We start from the raw sequence: 21856 nt of genomic DNA on the forward strand, positions 1-21856 counted from the left end.
TTTGCGATCCCTCGACGAAGGTCCCAAGGTGGGCGGTGTCGGTTCCGACTGAGATGGGCCCATCTCTCCCTTTCGTACCTCTACGCTCAAAAGTTAGAGAGGCGCGGCGCAACTTTTGTCTTCTGCGGCTCTCAGGACTGCCGGGAAAGGAAAGAGGGCGGGACAAGCACGTCGGCGAGCGGCCAATCAGGGGTTAGGAGGGGCGTGGCGCCGCCGCCGCGGCTTGATAAGGAGAGCCGCCGAGCGGCGCGTGGCGTCTGCGGTGCGTTGCGTTGCTGCCGGCTACTTTTACTGCCGCGCCAGGCGCTCTTGAACCCGGAGCCGGCCCCGCATATAACGCTTCCTCTTAATTTTTTTTATTTAAAAAAATCTTATTTTTGTTTTTCTTTCCCCACCCTTCGCCCGCAGTAGGGTTGGGCTCAGCCATGTTCAGCTGGGTAAGCCGCGACGCGCGGCGGCGCAAGGAACCCGAGCTGTTCCGCACCGTCTCGGAAGGTCTGAAGCAACTGTACGCCGGCAAGCTGCTGCCGCTGGAGGAGCACTACCGCTTCCACGACTTCCACTCGCCGGCGCTGGAGCCCGCCGACTGGGAGAGCAAGCCCATGGTGCTGCTGGTGGGCCAGTACAGCACGGGCAAGACCACCTTCATCCGCCACCTGCTGGAGCAGGACTTCCCCGGCATGCGCATCGGGCCCGAGCCCACCACGGACTCCTTCATCGCCGTCATGGGCGGCGAGAGCGAGGGCGTCATCCCGGGCAACGCGCTGGTCGTCGACCCCCGGCGCCCCTTCCGCAAGCTCAACGCCTTCGGCAACGCCTTTCTCAACAGGTACGAGGGTGCAGCGGGGAGGGCGGGTCCTGGGTTCTCTCCAAGGGCAAGGGGCCGTGGGTGGCGCAGGACTCGGGCTGGATCCCTAGTAGTGTCTCTAGGTATGGCTAAAGAAAGACCCGTTATCTGTAAACCTTGCAGAGTTGCCACGACGCTGATCCATATGAGACAATAAGGCAGCTTCCTTTGTTTTAAACCGGCTCTTTATTCCGACCCATGAGGACTAGAATCTTTGTTTTTAGGAGCTCAGTAGTAGAATGCACCCTTTGAAAGTAGAAGGTCCACGGTGTAACCCATGGCATCTCTAGGGTCAGCCTTTCAGATGCAGGACTAGCCTTTCAGACGCCTTTCAGACGCAGGGCTAGGTGGCAGCTGCTTCCGCTTTCCAGGAAACTCAAGGTGGACTAACTTGGTGTTTTTGCTAGGCTCAAAGAGAGTGGCTTCCCCTCTTGAGGTTGCCCTGTAGCTGAGCTGGCATATGAACATGAGCCTTTGCCAGTCATATGAATGCTGCTGATTATGGAGGAGCCTGCTATCTTGCAACCCCCCCCCCAAACCCCCCCAACATGGACCACCTAGATGAGAGCAAGATACAAGAAGCAAGTTCAAATCCCCACTCAGACGTGATCTAACGCTCACTAGGGGCAGGGCCGGCCCTGAGGTTGGGTGGAGTGGGGTGACCATCTCAGGCGGCTGATGTACCGGTGTGGCCAGCATCCCCCCTCTTTTGGAGGACAGTAGCTGTCTAGGTGTGTCTCATTAAGCTTCTGCCGTCTGGTGACATGGGGGTGGCATTACCCCATTGCCGGCACTGGAGTCCAGTTGGTCCCTGGAGATTGGGCTGGGAAACCTTGGGCAAGTCCCCTATTTTTCATCCTAATCAGCCTTGCAGCATGGTTGTTAATTTGAGGTGATGTTATACCTTGAAGAACTTTGGGAAGAGGTGGGTTGCTGTACCATATCAAATGCTAGCGGGAAATTCAAATTTCCCTAAAGGAAGATGAGCAAGGAAACTTTTTTCTGTTTGGGGGTGGGGATAGGCTCTTTAAGTGTGGCAGTGCAGCCTCCTCTGAATATATCCATACCATACATTTAGAGCACACCACTCCCCCCAGGAAATCTTGGGAACTGTAGTTTCCTCCTCACAGAGATAAAGTTCACACCACACTTATAACAAACTACAGTTCCCAGGATTCTTTGGGGGAGAGTCACTAGTGTTAAATATGTCCTCTGGCTGTGCTTTCAATACATGGTGTGAATCTATCACCAATAATCTTGCTCTGCTTTCTTTTCTCTTCCTGACTTATGCCCAAGTAGTGGATGTGGATCCTGCTACTCACTTTTTGGAGCTCTGCATCCTGCAGCTGATAGATCCAAAAGTGCATCTTCCCAGTTCCACTTTCTTTTCCAGCCTGACTTGGTGCTCCGGCTGTGCCCAGTCAGCCAGACCTGCTGCCAGCCTGGGCTTTTAGGGCGCCATCCCTTCCTTCCGCCCTCTCCCAAGCTCTCCCATCTGTCTTTGGCAGGCAGATTTAAAGAGCAGCAGAAATTCCCTCTTTGGCTCACACACCCAGCCAGTTCCCAGGCTGGAGGGGGAAGAGTTATTGAGGCCTGGCAGGGTAGCTCAGGCCCCATCTCCCTGCCAGAGCAGAGGGGCTTTTCATGCCTTTTCCAAAGAAAAAAACTGCAGAAATGGCCAAGTAAAAAAAGCCTTTCATTTGATAGTTGTGTGCGTGCATTCATTCAGTCCATGTCAAAATTCACGCCCCCCAGGATCTGTTTTGTCAGGTGTGGGTTTTAGCCAGTACTTTTTCTCTCCCCCCACCCCGCCCCCAAGCTCCTGTCCTACTGAGGCATCACAGAGCACTTTGAAGTGGGACTGGCAAGGTTAAACTTGTGTGCTGGCATTCTGGAGCTTCTTTTATAGCATCTGTTGTTCTTGCTCTTAAGTGATGTTCAGAAGTGAGGGCTGGTCCTTGCCATGGAACCCTGATTTGGGGGAGAAAACCAGGGAGGAAGGGGTGAAGAAAAGGGCTCCCTGTCCATGCTGCAGAACTTTGTTGCAGATCCCACTCGTTTGGTTTTTATGTTTATTAATTTAACTGGATTTGTATACCGCTTAATCATCAAAACCTCCAATCAATTTACATAAAGTCTAAAATCTGTTAACAAATACCAGTGAAGCCAGAAGTTAAAAACAAGCTGACCTAAACATTCTTTCAAAATATGCATATACAATGGTACCTCAACTTCCGAATGCCTCGACTTCCGAAGGTTTCGACTTACGAAGTCGGCAAACCTGGAAGTATTTTCGTTGTGCGTGCATTCTGCACCTGCGCAGAAGCGGCGTGCGCGGTCTGTGCATGTGCAAAGCGCAAAGTTGCGCTTCGTGCATGCGCAAAATGGACGCTTTGACATCCGAAGGTTTCGACTTAAGAAGAGCGCCGCGGAACGGATCACCTGCGTAAGTCGAAGTACCACTGTACATAATTGGATGCAGTTACATACGGTGGACCCTCGAGTTATGCACTGCTCTGGATAGGCTGTGAACGTGGCAAACCTGGAAGTGTATACTGCCGGGTTTCGCCGTGTGTGCATGCGCAGAAGTGCTCTGTGCACCGTGTGCAGAAGTGGCGCCTCCAGTTACTTTTCAGGTTAAGTACGGGACCCCCCCCCCCGAACGAATTTAATTCATATCCGGAGGGTCCACTGTATTAACATGTGTGTCAAATGTACATGTCTGGATAGGTCTGCCTAAGCCAGGTTCTTAGCAGGCACCAAAAATGCAGCAAAGATGCCTGTCTAATGTCAGTGGATGGGGAGTTCTAAAATTTAGTTGCTGTCGCCCTGAAGGATCCAATTCCTTGCATCCACGGAACAAACGTGTGCATTTGTAAAAGTCCCAGTTCTGCAGCCGAGGGGGTGCATGTGTGGGGCAAGATGACCTTTTAATTAAGCTGGTCTCGCACTGTTGAGAGAGCCTTGTATACAAAGAATAACCCTTTGAGTTTAGCCCACTAACAAACCAACAGCCAGTGTACATTTCTGAGCAGGTATGCCAACGGGTCTGCTCCTGTCATCAGCCACGCTGCAGCATTCTGCACTAACTGCAGTTTCTGGGTCAAGCGCAAGGGAGGCCCCACATGGAGTGTATTGCAGCAGTCCAGTCCTAAAGTCACCGCTACTGTAGTCAAGCTTTGCTGATCCAGGAATTACCTCTGGTGTTGCTGATTTCATTCTAAATTCTTTCCACCATACAGCAGGGGTGGTGTTAACTGTTTTTTTTGCCTCTGGTACAACACTCTTGTGGTGATGGACCTTTAGTTCCCTGGATCTTGGCATCAATCAGGAATTGCCGTTCCAAGGGGAGCGGTCCTCATGCAGCCCCGATCCCTCTGGTGTGCCCTGGAATTTTGCTCAGGAAGGATGGGGTGGGATGATCCGAGCAAGTGTTTGCAAAGTCGGACACTGCGCATAGCGAGAGTTTTGGCCAAGCGGTCTCTTTAAGGGCCTTTTTGAGCCCCGAAGCCTCTGAGATCGAATTCCTCGCCAGTCACGAGTTAACGCTGCCCAAAGTCTGTTTCAGGAGGGCAGGATCAACACAAAGAGGGATTGTTAGTTCCTGCTGGGTCTCCCTGTGACCTCCCCTCCGGCAGACCTAGGGGCAGTTTGCAACTCCGGCAGATTCCCTCGCTAGCGAAACAGTATGGGAGTTCAGAGGAGGAATTTGGGCCTCTTGGTTAATTTTACACCCTGGCAGTGTTTGCACTTTTGTTCCACTCCCGCCTGACCTCTGCTGTGTTGTGATCGGTAAGTCAGAAATCTCCCTGTGCAAGGTTGGTGCGCTTTGCAGACTCCACGCGTGGCTTTCAAGTGGAGGCAAACCAGCTCTGAGCATAGGATGCTTTCTTGCCACAAGCCAAGATAGCTGGTCCATCTGGCTTGCTAGTGGTTGTGCTGATTGGCCGGACAGGTGTCTCAGCCAGCACCATCCGGAACTGCCAGGGATTGAACCTTGGACCCCTGAGCAAAGCTTGTGCTCTTCCGCTGGGGGCATGGCCCTTCCGAAAACTTTTTGTTTTGAAAAGCTACATCCCTAATCTTCGTTTGGGGCCAGTTCAGCATTTTGTATCCAGTCCTCCTTGCACCCTGAGAAGTTTGGTGATGCTGTTAGGGTGGCTGGCTGCCAACTGGATGCTTCTGGGGAATTTTATCTACAGACCGCTTTGCCTGGCTTGCCCTACACGGAATCATGTAGTGGGGAGGGCTGTTAAGGCCACACTCAGCCCTTACATTTAAAGCAGGCTTTCCCAAACTTGGGTATCCAGCTGTTGTTGGACTACAATTCCCATCATTCCCTGGCTGCTGGTCCTGCTAGCTAGGGCTGATGGGAGTTGTAGTCCAACAGCAGCTGGAGAGGCCCAAGTTTGGGAGACCCTGATTTAAAGCGTTAGGATGCCGCTTTTAAAAAGTCATGGGTTCCTCCCCAAAGAATTCTGGGAGCTGCTGTTTGTTAAGGGTACATGGAGACTTTTTAGGACACTGCCGATTCCCCTTGCAGAATTACAGACCCCTGGGAAGACGGATTAGCTGTTAAGCCACTCAAGACTCCTTACAACTCCCGAACAAACTACAGCACCCATGTTGCTTTGGAGGAAGAAGCCATGATTACTTAAAGTGGTATTGTGGTGCTTTAAATGTATGGTTTGCACATGGCTTAATGCCTAACTTCTTGAAGGCTTCCCAGTCAAATGCTGTAGGTGTAGGTCGAATCCGCAGTCCTTCTGGAGGCTGGATCAATGTTGGCCAGGCAGAGGGGGGCCCAGGACGGGAGGTGCCTTATCTCCAGAGGATCCTTACAAGATTATCCGAGGCAGCTTGCAGGTGTCCTTGATGGCGGCTGACCTCCCCGTACCCTTGGCTTAGGACCTCTGTACAGGTGGAGCGCCGCAGGCCGCTCGTTCAGGAGTTGGATTTGTGTACAGTACAGCCTTTTGTGGGTTAAGCAGGGGCTGTGCAAGGAGGGGCTGGTGCAGGGAGGAAGAGGTGGCCTTTGGTCTTTGTTGCCGTCCCTGCTGCTTGCGGGGAGAAGGCGGGAGCAAATTCCAAAGCAGCAAGAGCAGCAGCAGCAGCAGGCCTGCAAATCTCTCTCTGCAATATTCCAAAGCTCATCTTTTCTAGTTGCAGTGCTGAGCACCGAGGAGGCAGAGGGTGCCTCTCGCTACCCATGCTGGGCTGTGCAGCAAAGCATTCCGTGCTTTTTATTCCCACAAGGGCGTCGGGAGAGGTCATGGGAGGAGGTCTTGAGCATTTTGGGAGAGGGGAAGCGGCCCCATCTCTCTTGGCCAGGGACCATGGGAAGCTGCCTTCTTCCGAGTCAGACCATTGGCCCATCTATCTTGATGCTGCCCACACTGGCTGGCAGCAATGCCTCTCCAGGGTTTCAGGCAGGGAGCCTCTCCCAGCCCTCTCTGCAGATTCCGTCGGGAGGACTGAACCCGAGGGCCTTCCGCATGCAATAGCTATGGCCCCTGAGAGGTGCTTTGAGACAGGGGGGGGGGCAGAGAATGCTCTGGTGGCAAAGTCAGCAGCGATTGAAAGTTCAGGATAAGTGCTGGGGTGTTCGCCCTCTTCCTTCCTCATAGAAGAGGCCGTGTGCGTCATCTAGCACAACCCCCTGCAATGCAGGAATCTGTCGCCCAACGTGGGGCTCGAACCCATGAACCCTTCCTCTTCTGAGAACAGCACAGGCCTCGGTGCCTTGATGCGTTGCTCACCTAGTCCGTGTCCGTGTCGAGATGGCCTTGATGGGAGGAGAGAACTGTTGTGTATCAGCAGCTGAGATAGGCGGCCGACACTCTGGCCTCATCCGCACTGTACATTTATAGCAGTATCGTGTCACTTTATAAACAGCAACAGCTTCCCTCAAAGTATCCTGAGAGCTGCAGTTTGTTCAGGGTCCCAATGATTCCTAGGAGACTCCCCCCTCCCCCACCTTATTCCCAGAGCTAGAATTCCCAGAGTGGTTTCCCTCTTCCCATCTCTGTGGGGAGAATTGGGTTCCCCTAGGAGCAGCTCCCCTGTTGTCTTTGTCCACGGAGTTTTCTTGGCAGGGATACTGGAGTGGCTTGCCAGTTCCTTCTCCAGGTGGATCACGTTTAGTCAAAACTCTCCCCTATGACCTGTCCATCTTGGGTGGCCCTGCATGGCATAGCTCATAGCTTCTCTGAGTTATTCAAGCCCCTTCGCCACGACAAGGCATTGATCCATGAAGACCCTGATGTTGGGAAAGATGGAGGGCACTAGGAGAAGGGGACGACAGAGGGCGAGATGGTTGGACAGTGTTCTCGAAGCTACGAACATGAGTTTGACCAAACTGCGGGAGGCAGTGCAAGACAGGAGTGCCTGGCGTGCTATGGTCCATGGGGTCACGAAGAGTCAGACACGACTAAACGACTAAACAACAACAAGGAGCAGCTCCCAGGATTCTTTGGGGGAAGAAGCCATGGCTGTTTAAGGTGGTCTGATACCGCTTTAAATGTGGAGTGCACATTTCCAGGTCCAAAAGTGCTGCATTTGGTTTGGTCTCCAGGCGAACTAAATACCCTTCAGTCGGCTGCTGGAACAAGATACCTTAGAGACCAAATTGTAGGGGGAAAGATTTGGGGGGCGGCGGCGGTGTTCTGGACTTTATAAACAGCCCACAGGCCTGGGGGGGGGGACCTGACTGGGCGAAAGGAGCTTGCTCACCTGAGCCCCGCCGATTGCCGCAACTCCTACCTTGCCCAAATCTTCCTGTTGTGTCCTGTTGTCATGGCTTCCTCCTTGTGAAATTGAGAGGAAGCATTTTTGAAAAGCAGAAGGTCTGGCTCTTGACAACCTCAACACAATTCTGGGGTGCAAAACCTGTCAGTCTCACACAGGGTCCGGGAAGCTTGGGGAAGGGCCAGGGCAGCTCGCTGGGAGGGTGCCTGCTCTGCGTGCAGGGAGGTCCCAGGTTCAAATCCCACAAGCATCTCCAGGGCCGTCTTAAGCCCATCCAGCGCCCTGGCGCTTAGGTCCTTCCAGCGCCCCCCTCCAGAGCCCCTCCAAGGACCCGGGAATGGCAAGCGGACCGTGGCAGCAGCGGGAGGCCACCTCCGAGGACTCTGCGCTGCGCCTCCTTCTCGTTTCCCCAGCGCTGGGTTCCGCTCAGTCAAGCTTTGCCACCAGTGTGCGCACCGCGGAACCAGCAAGAGCTGCTTGGGCGCTGTGCGCGCGCTGGTGGCAAAGCTCAACTGAGCGGAACCCAGTGCTGGGGAAATGAGAAGGAGGCGCAGCGCGGAGTCCTCGGAGAAGGAGAGAGATGCGGTGTAGCCTCTCAGCTCGTGGAGCGCAGTCCTGGCCAGATCGCCGGAACCCTGCGCTCACTTGGCGCCCTTCCAGCGCTCTCTAGCGCCCGGCGCCGTGGTTCTCCGCGCCACTAGCCTCTATGGCTAGGACGGGCCTGAGCATCTCTCTAGTCATTGGTAAGAAGAGTGGAGAAGACTCTCTTCCTGAGCCCCCAAAGAGCTGCTGTCGATGGCCCCTGTCGATGGTCTCAGGCTAGGCCTAAGGCAGTCGTCTGCATTCTTCATTGACACCCCAACATCCCCACTGAAAATTAAGGGTCCAAGTGGATCCGCTCTTGGTGGAACAGTGTATTTTTAAAAATATATAATGCCATCAGTATTTGCAAGTGTCTGGCTCATTTAAGATTACATAAAACCTTTATTCTCATTAATGAATGGAACTCATGGGGGGGACACTTTTATTTTTAATGGATCTTTATTATTTGTAAAGAGAATATTTGTACGAGTTACCGTGCTTTATTATCCCTTTGGAGCTGTTTTGTAACTTTGGGCTTTTGTCTTTCCAGGCTTTGACGCTTTAAGATTAAAATCTCTTGGTTCTTTTTGTTATGTTTGCAACAAATCAATGAAATAAAATGAAAAAGAGGAAAAGTTAATTCAAAATGGCAAGTTGTCTCAGTTTGCCAGTAAGGAAATACACAAGATGCAGCCACACAATTTATTGAATCATAAATAAAACCTAACGAGAGAGGAAAGGTGTGTGGTCTGTGATTTCAAAGGGTTCGGTGGTCAAATCACAACAGTGGCAAGTTCATATTTAAAAAGAAGATTTTAAACATAACCTTGGGATGTACTAAATCCAGACACCTAGACCTGTGGGACCTGAATCTCCCGAGCCACTATGTTTGTAGATGAAACAAATGTGAAAAAATGGCAAAGAAGGAATCTCAAGCACTTTTGGCCCCAGGACAATTTTAGCTCATGCGAGCCCACCCTCCCCCCTAAGAAAGGTGATTTGCCAAGTCTTGAAATACCAATAATTGTCTACATTATTGGGGTTAAAGGGCTTCCAAAACTTGGTGATTATGCCTTGGGCCACGGTCAAAAGGTTCAAGATCAGTTTCCTCTTGCTGTGGTCTTGATCTGAATCTGCAGACAAGTTCAAGGGAGCCTGGCAAGTGGAAGGGGGTGAATTGTTTCTCGAGTTATCTTCCACTCATTCTCCCGGCACCCTTCCCTTCTCTTTGTGGGTGGTGCCACACGAAGGTCGGTGCTGGAGGGTGGGAGGCCCCCCCACTTTGAAACGTGGCTCAACTATATGAAGCGGTTAGCTCTGTTGCCCAAAAAGTGTGGCGAGGGGGGCAGGCAGGGAGCCACGTCCGCCTCCCTATGCTTGCTTTCGGCTGAGGCAAATGGCTTAACGGCCCTCTCCTCCCTCCTCCTAGGTTCATGTGTGCTCAGCTGCCCAACCCAGTCCTGGACAGCATCAGCATAATCGACACCCCTGGAATCCTGTCTGGAGAGAAGCAGCGGATAAGCAGAGGTAACACTTGGGCTGAATCTAGACATTTTAAAAACACACTGTGAATTTTTTTTCAAAAAAAGTTTTAAAATATTTATTGAATTTCCCATTAGCTCACCATCGCCACCTAGTGTCACATTTGTATAATGCACTTAAAACACACTTCAAACGTTATATTTGCAGCTGTATATTTGTCGGCCGGGTGTGGAAGAACTTGATGTTTCTTTGCCGGGGGATTTTGCAGGCTTTCTTTAAGGAAAAGGGTTGGGGAACCTGGATGGGGGAAGGCATGCTCTCCTGATGTCGCTGGGCTCTGACTCCCAGCGTCTCTGACCATTGGCTGGTGGGAGTTGGCTTTCCACAATACTGGGAGCCTCCCGGCTCCCTGCCTCTGTTCTAGGGAGGGACATGATGGAAGTTTATAAAATGATTCATGGCTTGGAGAAAGTATTTCTGCTTCTCTCCCTAACACTAGAACCGGGAGGGCATCTCGTGAAGCCGAAAGCTTAAAACATTCAGGGCAGATAAAAGGAAGTTGTGCTTCATGCAAGTCATGGTTAAACTATGGAACTCCCTGCTACAACAGCATACCTGCCAAGTTGCTGTCCGAGAAATAAGGGACCGGGCTGGAAGTAGCAGACCAGAAGTCGCACTGCAGCCATTTTGGAACTGGGCAGAGCAGCATCAAAAAGTCACTTCTGAGCATGCTCCGCCCAGTTTCAAAATGGCCGCCGTGCCAGAATAAACTGGGGGAAAACAAAAAAATCGTTTTTTCAGCTAGGAACAGCTGGAAAACGGGAATTTCCCGGGGAATACGGGAGACTTGGCAGCTATGCACAGCAGGCAGGGATCCCACCAACCTGGACGGCTCTAAAAGAGGATTAGATATGGAGGAGAGGGCTATCGATGACTACTAGCCAGCATAGCTGTGCTCTGCCTCCATGGTTGGAGGCAGTAGTGCTTCTGAATACCAGTTGCTGGAAACCACAGGAGGTGAGAGGGCTCTTGTGCTCAGGTTTGTGAGTTTCCCATTGGGGCATCTGGTTGGCCACAGTGAGAACAGGATGCTGGACTAGGTGGGCCACTATCCTGTATCCAAAAGGGCTCTTCTTATGTTTTTTATGAGTGTGGTCCCATCTTCTTGGTCAGACAGACTTCACAACAACAGCCCCACCATCTTACCTGAGTGAGCTTCAGAATATTAGCACCTGTCCAACCTGCTACATCCAAAACCTGGATGGAAGAGAACTGAGCATTGTTGGTATACATTGCTCCAGATCCTTGGGTGAGCTCGCTCACCGGCTTCATATAGGTGTTCCTGGGTGGCTGCTGTGGAACACCATGGTGCAAATACTAGAACCAATTTGCTGAATAGGAGGAGCAAGGCCTACAGGGGCACAGTTTCCAAATTCCCAGCCCTGTCCAGAAGGATGTCCTCCTCAAAAGTATTGAAAGCAAATACAGTGGTGCCTCGTTAGACGAATTTAATTCGTTCCACGGGTCTTTTCTTATAACGAAAAATTCGTCTAGTGAATCCCATAGGAATGCATTGAATTTTTATTTATTTATTTTTTGCCCATAGGAACGCATTAATTGAATTTCAATGCATTCCTATGGGAAACCGTGATTCGCTAGACAAATTTTTCATAAAACGAATTCGTCTAGCGAGGCAACCTCCACTCGAAAAATCCTTTCGTTAAGCGGAAATTTCATTAAGCAGGGCATTCATTAAGCGAGGCACCACTGTACGCTCCCAGTGAAGCTCCTCCGTCAGTGTAACATGGGAGGTCCAGAGGGTATCAACATGAGAACGGGGCCTTTTCAGTGATGGCTCCCCAGTTGTAGAATCCTCTCCTGGGGGAAGCTCGCATGGCACCAACCTTACATAGCTTCAGGCACTAGGCAAAAACGTTTCTTTTCTGCCAGGCCTTTGGCTTCTAATTCGCTGTGGCCTCCTTGAGTGTGTGGGCTGTTCTAATCCTGCTTTTAAAAAAATAGGTTTCTCTTCCAGAGTTAGCCTTAAGTTTTTAAAAATGCTGGCTTTAATATATGTGTCTGTTTGCTGTAAATTGCCTTGTGTTACTTGGGTAAAAAAGAAAAAAAAGCGACCAATAAATTTATTTTATAATAACAGAATCTGGGTCAGAAAGCTTGATTTTGATGTGGATCTCGATGCCTGGAGCTATGTTGCCTCCTCTCCCACCCAAGCCCCTTGCCCAGAAAGGAAGGTCTGGGGCTGTCCCAATAAAACAAACATTCAAGAACAGAGGTTTTTTTTAAGGAGGGGGCTGCCTTTAACCCTTCGTTGGGGCGGTGGGTTTAAAATTAGCAGGGTTGCTTCGATGGGGTACATAATCTGGGAGGCTGAATATACGCCCAGCATGTTGTGGCTTCTTAAGTGAAATGTTCCATCCTTGGGAGGGGCAGAGAAGAGCCTCTCTCCTCCTCCCCCCCCCCCCGCCTTTGGCCTATAGCCTGTCTCTCCTGGCCAAGTTCAGGCCTCCTTGGAGGAAATACCCCCCTCCCCAATTCCCCTTGCTGAAGTTTCCAGGCGTAGCTTGGAAATATGTGGCTGGCACGAGAAGGGTGTTCTAGGTGGTGTACATGCCTCCCCAGGAAGGAGCAGCATTCCTGATGCCTGGGGAGTGTCGCGCCCCCCCCCCTTTGGCCTGGGGCAAGCGGAGACGGCGTCTCGTGCTGCGCTGGTAGCGAAACTCTGCTCTTGCTGAGCAGATGGACGCAGCTAAAATTAGCTGCCTTCTTCCCAGGCTCCTGTCTCGGGGGCCATCTTCTCTCTGCCTGTCCTACGTCTTGAGACCCCCCCCCCAGTTCAGCTTCCATCATCTCCTGGCTGTGCTACAGTCTCCTTTCCAGGAGGGGGTGCCTAGCATCTCTGCTGCCTTTGGGGGAAGAGAAGGGAACCAGGCCTTGCCCCAGAGGAGAGGTTATAGGGAGATGGAGGTGCCCTTTGCCATCCTGGTGCCCGAGTTGGACAGAACACAGAAGTCAAACATATCTCTTATTGCAGGCCTGGAAATTTGACTTTTCTCCTTGCCCTGCTAGCAGGAAGTGCTGCAGATCAGCGATAAGGCTCCACTTGACCCCAGCAAGCGAGAAAACCAGGATGTGGTGGTCAATGAGCTTTGGTTTCGCAAATGAGCACTCATACACATTATTATATTTTTTAAAAACTATCCTTTAATATATGGAATCTCGCAGTCACCGAGAAACTGCATGTGCTCAAAGAAGCTATAAAACACTTTTATAAAGTTTGGTGGACCTTTGTGTCTTATACATCAACTAACAACTTACATGACCTGCACTTAGAAAAGAAATAATGGACTCCCTGATTTAATATTTATTTAAGTTGGTTGTATTAACTGTACTTACCTGTACTGTGTGAATATCTCACCAGTGGCTTCCCAGCTTTTTTTTTGGGGGGGGGTGTTTTCTTCACTTCTTCTTGTTGCCTGGAAAAAGAAAAAATTGTATAGTGGTATAACTCTTAGTCTGGTCAGAATCAAGCAGCCTCAGCCAACTCCTGCCCTTGCGGAGGCAGACCTCTATGCATGGCTTCTGTGCCCTTTGCCCTCACTCACAGAGATATGTGGCCAAGCCAGTCTGAGCTCTGCTGGGAGCCGGATTCCCTTCTGGTGCTGGTCCGGCAGGGGCCTCCCTTAGGGTGCTCAGGAGCCGTTCTGCTGAGCGCCGGAGGGCAAAACAAGTGTGTGTTGATCCCCTCTGTCACGTTCCACAGGCATAGGGAGGCAAGAAGGATATGGCAGTGGGTGGGCTGTTGTGCTTCAGGGTATCTTGCGTCCTGAAGTCACATATGGGAGGCTGCAAGCCCCTGCCTTGCAGAAAGAACGCTGCAGCAAGAGGAAGACCAATGTGGCCCTATGCATTGGCCAGTGAGCTTAGAGATGCTTCAGTGTTCGCTCTCCTCTCCTCTGCCCTCCTCATTCGTTTTTCCTTTTATAGCTTGTCTAATAGATGGTGAACCGCCGGCTGGAAGGGACTGTTGTATGTTTCACTGAACGTAAGCTTTTGTGCTTAGTAGCAGCCTTAACATGAAGTGTCTTACAGCCCTTCAGGTACACAGACAGAACGCTGCAGAAAAAGCACCCTGGCTAGCTCAGTTGGACAGAAGTGTGCAGGAAATGCTAGTGACATTTCAGAAGCTAAGGAGACAGGGTTGGTTTTGTCAACCTCTGTCACTATTATACCTCCTGGAGCAAAAGACACCCCCCAAAAATGTTTATAGCACCTTGTTCCCCTCCCAGTGTCCGGGGGGGGGGGGCAGGATCCAGTTCCCTTTCCAGCACTGGATTTCCAAGACAGGATCATCTGTGAAGCTGACCAGCCTTTAATGATGCTTTGGGAGTAAACACGAACGAGTGTCTAGGATTAGTTCAACTTAGAGCCACGGTGCTCTAGTTTGTTTTGTATTCTGTTTCCAGGTTCTGCCTGCTTTCCCGCTACCTTTGTTTCCTATTTAAGTTTCTTAATTTGACCGCTGAATGAATTATGTGTGGTTGCCAGCCTCCAGATTTCCAAATCCCCATTTGCCCAGACATTTGGCCTTCAAGCTACTGGGAGTTCGGGTCTGGCATTGTAAGCAGACCAGCGCACTCTTCTGTGGGTCTGGGAGAGAGTGTGGACTTCCACTACACTCTGAGCAAACCACAGAGGTGCAGTTTGGACTGAGGAGTCCTGGGTCACCGGTTTAGAACCTTTTAAAAAAGTAATTGCTTTAGTGCATCCCAGCTCCTCTCCCCTCTGGAGTTGCAGGCGTGAAAAGGTGGGTGGCATTGATGCAAGGCCTCTGTGTCACAGTTGGGCATCCGAGAGGGTGGGAGAGGCTCTCTGGAGCACCCCTGCTTCGTCACACCTTCCAACTCTACAATTCCATTGTAAATCTTACTTATTTTCATATATGCCTCTGTGTTCGCCGCCAAGGTAATTTTTATATGCGGTGCTTTGCAGATTCTTAAAATAAGATACCAGTAAACTCGGAAAGCCCCGCATTCCTGGCTGTTTGCTTTGCAAAGCGTCTCTAGGCATGTGTGGGGCTGTGGTGGAACTTCTCTTCCGCGCCCCCCCCCCCCCAAGTCACTCACCCTGCTTCCACCTTCCTGCCTGGAAGACGGGAAGGAATGGGGAACAGGGTGTCTGGCTATTGCCTCCCAGGCCGCTGCCCCCTCCCCACTCCTTTTGCTTTTCTTCATTGCTGCATCTCTGGTCTCCTCTGCTGGCAGGGAGCCTTTTGCAAAACGGTGGGTGTGGCTGTCGGGTGATGTCAACACTTTTTGCCGTGACTCACAGGAAGTTGGAAGTCTTACCCCTATTGTTTTTCAGGAGGGCTGGGGGAGCCTCACTTTTTCCACACCTTGTCCAGGCCAGGAGGTTTCAGCCTGTGAGCCGTTTACCTGGAAATGTTTCATGGAATCCGAAAGGTGGAAAAGCTTTTCTGGGATGGTGATTCAGTGTGTGTGTGAGTGTGTAGGGGAAAAGAACCATTTGAGGTATCCCCTTACGAAACCTAACTTCCTTCCTCCTCCTCCTCCTCAAACGTTCCAAAGGGAGATCTGGAAAAGGGAAGCTCTCGTGCCCTGAGTCAGGCCATTGACTCACTGACCCAGTGCTGTCTGCAGAGACAGGCTGTACTGGTTCTCTAGGGTTTCAGCATGAGTTCAACTGGGGATCCTTTGTGCACAAAGCAAGGTGCTTTTCCCATCGTCTGTTCCCCGCCCTGCCTGGCACTGGTGCTGTGTCTCGGCCTGGAATAGCTTAACTTCCCCAAATGACCCTTCTAGGAAGCAAGATATGCACATCAGCATGGGGAAAGTTCCCCCTTTTCAGATGAATTGGAAATCACAGGGGTTTCTTTTTTGCAAACAAAGGCGATTCTACTGCTGGGAGGGAAATTTAGCACGTTCTGGCTTCCCTCTTCCCCTTGCAGCATCTGAGAGCGATAAGCCTACGCTATCTCCTTCCCATATCTCGCCAGCCTCCCTTGGCCGCCCTGAATTCTGCTCCTGGGCTGGGGCTGGCATGGCCACCATTTCTCTCTTGCAGCTGAGCTTTTGAATGCCAGTACAAGGAACATCTGCTGGGTCAGGGCAATGGCCCACCTGGTCCAGCATCCCAGTCACACAGTGGCCGGCCAGATGCCTCTTTTGGGAAACTGGCAAGCAGGATCCGAGTGCGAGTTCAACTCTCCCCTCCTGCGGTATTCAGAAGCAGTGCTGTCTCAGTGTGTGGGGGGGAGAGGGGCAGAGCACAGCTGTAATGGCTAGTAGCCAAGGATAGTCCTCTCCTTCGTGGATTTGTCCAGTCCTCTTCTGAAACTAGGGACGCGGGTTGCATTGTGGGTTAAACCACTGAGCCTAGGGCTTGTCGATCAGAAGCTCGGCAGTTCAAATCCCTGCGACGGGGTGAGCTCCCATTGCTCAGTCCCAGCTCCTGTCAACCTAGCAGTTCGAAAGCACGTCAAAGTGCAAGTAGATAAATAGGTACCGCTCCAAGCGGGAAGAAGAAAAAGAAGAGTTTGAATTTGATATCCCGCTTTATCACTACCCTATGGAGTCTCAAAGCGGCTAACAATCTCCTTTCCCTTCCTCCCCCACAACAAACACTCTGTGAGGTGAGTGGGGCTGAGCGACTTCAAAGAAGTGTGACTAGCCCAAGGTCACCCAGCAGCTGCATGTGGAGGAGTGGAGACGCGAACCCGGTTCCCCAGAGTACGAGCCTACCGCTCTTAACCACTACACCAGACTGGAAGGTAAACGGCGTTTCCGTGCGCTGCTCTGGTTCACCAGAAGTGGCTAGTCATGCTTGCCACATGACCTGGAAGCTGTACTCTGGCTCCCTTGGCCAATAATGCGAGATGAGCGCCGCAACCCCAGAGTCGGTCACGACTGGACCTAATGGTCAGGGGTCCCTTTACCTTTACCTTCTGAAACTATCCAACCTGGTGCCTGTCTGCTGCTCCTGTGGGAGTGGGTTCCATAGGTTAAGTTACAGGTAGGTAGCCATGTTGGTCTGACGCAGTAAAAACAAAATAAAAAAATCCTTCCAGTAGCACCTTAGAGACCAACTAAGTTTGTCACAGGTATGAGCTTTCGTGTGCATGCACACGAAAGCTCATACCTGTGACAAACTTAGTTGGTCTCTAAGGTGCTACTGGAAGGATTTTTTTATTTTGTTTTTCCATAGGTTGAGTTTGCACTGCACGGAGAAGGACTTTCCTTTTACAGTGGTGCCTCGCTTAACGAATGCCCTGCTTAACGAAATTTTCGCTTAATGAAAAGTTTTTTCTAGCGGAGGTTGCCTCGCTAGACGAATTCGTTTTACGAAAAATTTGTCTAGCGAATCGCGGTTTCCCATAGGAATGCATTGAAATTCAATTAATGCGTTCCTATGGGCAAAAAAAAAAATTCAAAAAAATTCAATGCATTCCTATGCGATTCGCTAGACAAATTTTTCGTTATAAGAAAAGACCCGTGGAACGAATTAAATTCGTCTAGCGAGGCACCACTGTATCTGTCCTAAACCTTCTCACGGCTCCATCTGCAGTTGCCTTCCTTCGTAAACCTCCGGTGGTGGCTGATGCAAGTTCATAGCCTGGCTTTTGGGGCACGGGGAGAGTGCCTCTGAGCATGCATGAAGTGCACACCCCCTCATTGCCTGCAGTGCACAAGCCGGGGAACCTGAGCTGCAGGGTGTCTTGTTGTGGTAGGAACGTGAGCAGAAGGGTTTGTGAAAGCCTAGTTTGGTATGAGATGTGCCACTCTGGGGCAGGGATAGAGGTGGGCGTGGGGAGGGGAGGGGGAGGCGGCATCCCTCTTGGCGCTGAAGGGCACCCAGCCCTGGCCTGTGGGAAAGACTTGGCCCTCGGTGACCTCCTGCCTGGCAGCCAAGTAACCTCGCCTGGAAGCTGCCCTTGGGAAAGTTCCTCTGCAGCTGGTGAGCCGCAACTTCCCCCCTCAGTTACAACGAGGGTGTTCCTTCCACCAAATATCTGAAAAAAAGGGAAGAAATTCCACAGTCTCACTTCATGCAGAAATCACCCGGCTGGTGCCTGATGTCTGATTCTCACTGCTGCCGCTCGAAGAGTGGACAGAGAAAAGTTTTTTCCCCCTCCCTCTCTCAAACACGAGAAGTCGTGGGCACCCAGTGCTGTGGAAGATTCAGGAAAGGTGATAGCAATTCTTTGCATAGGGCAGAGTTAAGCCTGTGGAACTCCCTCCCACAGTGATGGCCCGCCAACCTAGATGGCTTTAAAAAGGGGACTAGGCAAATTCATGCGTCAGAGGGCCCTCTGTGGCTACTAGACACAGTGGCTCCGCTCGGCTTTTACAGTTGGAGGCAGCGATGCTGGGATTAGATGCGCCATCAGCCTGAAATCCAGCAGGTTCTCCTGAAATTCTTACAAGTTTCAGTCCCCTGCTTCCTTTAAATTTTTTTTAATAAATTTACAGTGGTACCTCTACTTACGAATAACTCTACTTACAAATGTTTCTACTTATGAACGGAGCTCCGTCCGCCATCTTGGATGCTGTTTAGATAGGATTTTTTCTACTTACGAATTTTTGGATAGGGTTGCTTCGAATTTTTCTACTTACTTACGAATTTTCTTTCTACTTACGAATTTTTTCTCCCAATGCATTCCTATGGGATTCGACTTACAAATATTTTCGACTTACAAATGTGCGTTCGGAACGCATTATATCCGTAAGTAGAGGTACCACTGTATTTAATTTTATACATCAATAAACAAACAAACAAACATACAAACACTTAAGACATAAAATTTTCCATACATTGTCCTTTTCAATGTATGGGGACGTCCCTCATTCTCCCCCCCCCCTCTGAGCTACATTGTCCATTTTTTAACATCCAGCAGGTTCTTCTTCTAAAACCATACATTTCAAAAAATTATCTTTCTTTCCTTAATAATATTTCTATTATACTGCCTAGAGCCTATACACTGCTTCCTTAAAGGTTAATTAAATCTTGCAATATTTCTTTAAATCTCTAAATTTCTTCCAATCTTCAACCTTCTCCTCCTTCTGGCCGCGGATCCTTCCGGTCATCTCTGCAAGTTCCATCTAGTCTCAGTCCCCTGCTTCCAAGTGGTTGTGGGATTTCTCCCTTTTTACCACCCTGGTTATCATGAGTTAAAAGCCTCTGCTCTTGATCCAGAGCAAATGAACTGGAAAGGAATGCAGATGCCATTCTCTGTGAATTGTCGTGCCGGATGCCCGAGTCTCTCTGCTACACCAGGACCTCCATTATTCCGAGTTCTGGATGTGTATGGAGGAGGGGGCTGTCGTCATCCCGTCTGCCCTGAGTTAGGGCCTCAAGCAAGACCCATAGCTAAGTGGCAGGGCACCTGCTCTGCTTGCAGAAGGCTGGGAACCCTAGCCTTCCCTGGAACAGTGGAGAGCTGCCAGCAGCGACCCCAGACTCTTATGTACAATAGATTGGAGCAGCAATGCTTCTGAATGCCAATTTCTAGAAACCGCAAGAGGGGAGAGGGCTATTGTGCTTGGGTCCCGCTTGCAGGTTTCCCGTGAAGACAGGATGCTGGACTAGATGGGCCACCGGCCTGATCCAACAGGGTCGTCTTATGTTCTTACACTTTCATTTAAGTATGTCTTTAGCCCTCCTTGGTGGAGAAAGTTAGGAAGTGAACTGTGCAAGTTCTAAGTGATTTCTGTGAGATGAGGCAGCCTTGCTGCTCTGACCTTTCAGGGTTTTTTTGGCCAGTTGTGAATGGTGAGTGAGTTGTTTGGACACCAGGCTATAGGAATCTCTAGGATCCTAAAGAACTGCTGTCTGTCGTCCCCCCCCCTCCCCGCCACCCCACCAGTTACTGTACTTTGTACTCTTCCTGCTTCTGTGTCATTCTCTAGTCCTTAAAATTTCCATAGTTTGCCTTTTTCCAACAACCAAGATGCCTCTGTGGTGGGGTTGTCTGAGATCAGGTACTTCCTTTTTAACATCTACATGCAGCCGCTGGGAGAGATCATCAGGGGGTTTGGGCTGGGTGTTCATCAGTATGCGGATGATACCCAGCTCTACCTCTCTTTCCAATCAGAACCAGTGAAGGCGGTGAAGGTCCTGTGTGAGTGCCTGGAGGCGGTTGGAGGATGGATGGCGGCTAACAGATTGAGGTTGAATTCTAACAAGACAGAAGTACTGTTTGTGGGGGACAGGAGGCAGGCAGGTGTGGAGGACTCCCAGGTCCTGAATGGGGTAACTGTGCCCCTGAAAGACCAGGTGCGCAGCCTGGGAGTCATTTTGGACTCACAGCTGTCCATGGAGGTGCAGGTCAATTCTGTGTCCAGGACAGCTGTCTATCAGCTCCATCTGGTACGCAGGCTGAGACCCTACCTGCTTGCAGACTGTCTCGTCAGAGTGGTGCATGCTCTAGTTATCTCCCGCTTGGACTACTGCAATGCGCTCAACGTGGGGCTACCTTTGAAGGTGACCGGGAAACTACAACTAATCCAGAATGCGGCAGCTAGACTGGTGACTGGGAGCGGCTGCCGAGACCACATAACACCGGTCTTGAAAGATCTACATTGGCTCTCAATACGTTTCCGAGCACAATTCAAAGTGTTGGTATTGACCTTTAAAGCCCTAAATGGCCTCAGTCCAGTATACCTGAAGGAGCGTCTCCACCCCCATTGTTCTGCCCGGACACTGAGGTCCAGCACCGAGGGCCTTCTGGCAGTTCCCTCGTTGCAAGAAGCCAAGTTACAGGGAACTAGGCAGAGGGCCTTCTCTGTAGTGGCGCCCGCCCTGTTGAACCCATCAGATGTCAAAGAGAATTTTTAGAAGACATCTGAAGGCAGCCCTGTTTAGGGAGGCTTTTAATGTTTAATAGGTTATATTATTTTATTTTTCTGTTGGAAGCTGCCCAGAGTGGCTGGGGAAACCCAGCCAGATGGGCGGGGTATAAATAATAAATTTATATATATATATAATATTCCTAGAAGTCATTTTCTGCAAACTCCACTCCAAAATAATTTTGGGTGGATGTTAAGAAAATTCCACATGCCTCCTGGTCATTTGAAAACTTTGCAAAGAGGCTTAGCCATGTCTAATGCTATGTATGAGCGGAAGAGCATGTACTCATTAAGAATTCACTTCACTATTATTATTAACTTCATTTATTGCCTGTTTCAACAAATTCAGATTGCAAACCATTAAAGCAAATCTCACACAGGAATATGGTTAACAGTGCAATTATGTACACGTCCACTCAGAAATAACTTTAACTAAAACAATAGTTAAAACACATCATAACACATTTAGAACTAGCGATTAAAGTACAGATTGCCCAGTGTCTTGCCTCGTCTGCACCTTAGTTCTCAAAGGCCTGTCTGAACAGGAAACTCTTAGCCAGTCCAGCCTCCCTCAGGAAGGAAGCCCACAATCTGGGGGCAGCTACAGAAAAGGCTCCACCAGATACCAACCACCACCACTACTACTTCTTGCGTTGATGGGACCGAGAAGGGGCTCACCCAAGGATCTTAGCACCCAGGCAGGTTCACCCAGAGCTGTCTGGGTGAAGTTGGACTACAGCTCCCATCATCCTTGGCCATTGGCCATGTTGGCTGGGGCAACAGTATCTGGAGCATAGTAGTCAACTTCTGGATTAGAAAATAAGGGATCAGCAGCAGCGGGGCAGCGGAAGTCACTTCTGTGCATGCCCGGGCATGTGCAGAGGCAATTTTCGGCCGGCAGGAGCTGTTTCCTTATAAATCCGGGGGAATTACGGGATATTTTGCCATTCAGGAGAACAGCGGGAAATGGAGTTAAATACAGGGGTTTCCCGCGAAAAATAGGAGACTTGACAGCTATGATCTGGAGGACCACAGAGCTGCTTCAACCTTTTCTGGGGCTCTCACCACACTGTCTAGGAGAGCTTCCTGTCTGATTTATGAGCTTTGGCTGGTTCGCCAGCTACGACTGTTCCTGACCCACTGCAACCCACTCACTGGTAACCTCAAGGCCAGACTACTGCAATATGCTCTATGTGGGGCTGCCCATGGAAGCTCCAGATAGTGGGGAGTGTGGTGGCCAGACTGCTGATGGAGGCATCTTTCTGACAACAAGCAACACCCTTGTTAAAACATCTGCACTGGCTGAACCAGGTTC

At 50.5% G+C, this 21856-nt stretch overlaps 1 protein-coding gene across 1 annotated transcript in view; it reads left to right on the forward strand.

The window, feature by feature from the left end:
• Nucleotides 1–265: 265 nt before the first annotated feature.
• The window catches only part of EHD1 (EH domain containing 1), a 33638-nt gene continuing 12047 nt past the window's right edge, over nucleotides 266–21856 (forward strand). Inside the window, exons 1-2 of the mRNA XM_060269736.1 lie at nucleotides 266–829; nucleotides 9606–9703. Coding sequence (XP_060125719.1) covers nucleotides 426–829; nucleotides 9606–9703 — 502 coding nt within the window. The 5' untranslated portion in view covers nucleotides 266–425. The remainder of the gene's footprint in view (nucleotides 830–9605; nucleotides 9704–21856) is intronic.

This window comes from Zootoca vivipara, chromosome 17 (assembly GCF_963506605.1).
Source record: "Zootoca vivipara chromosome 17, rZooViv1.1, whole genome shotgun sequence".
NCBI lineage: Eukaryota > Metazoa > Chordata > Lepidosauria > Squamata > Lacertidae > Zootoca > Zootoca vivipara.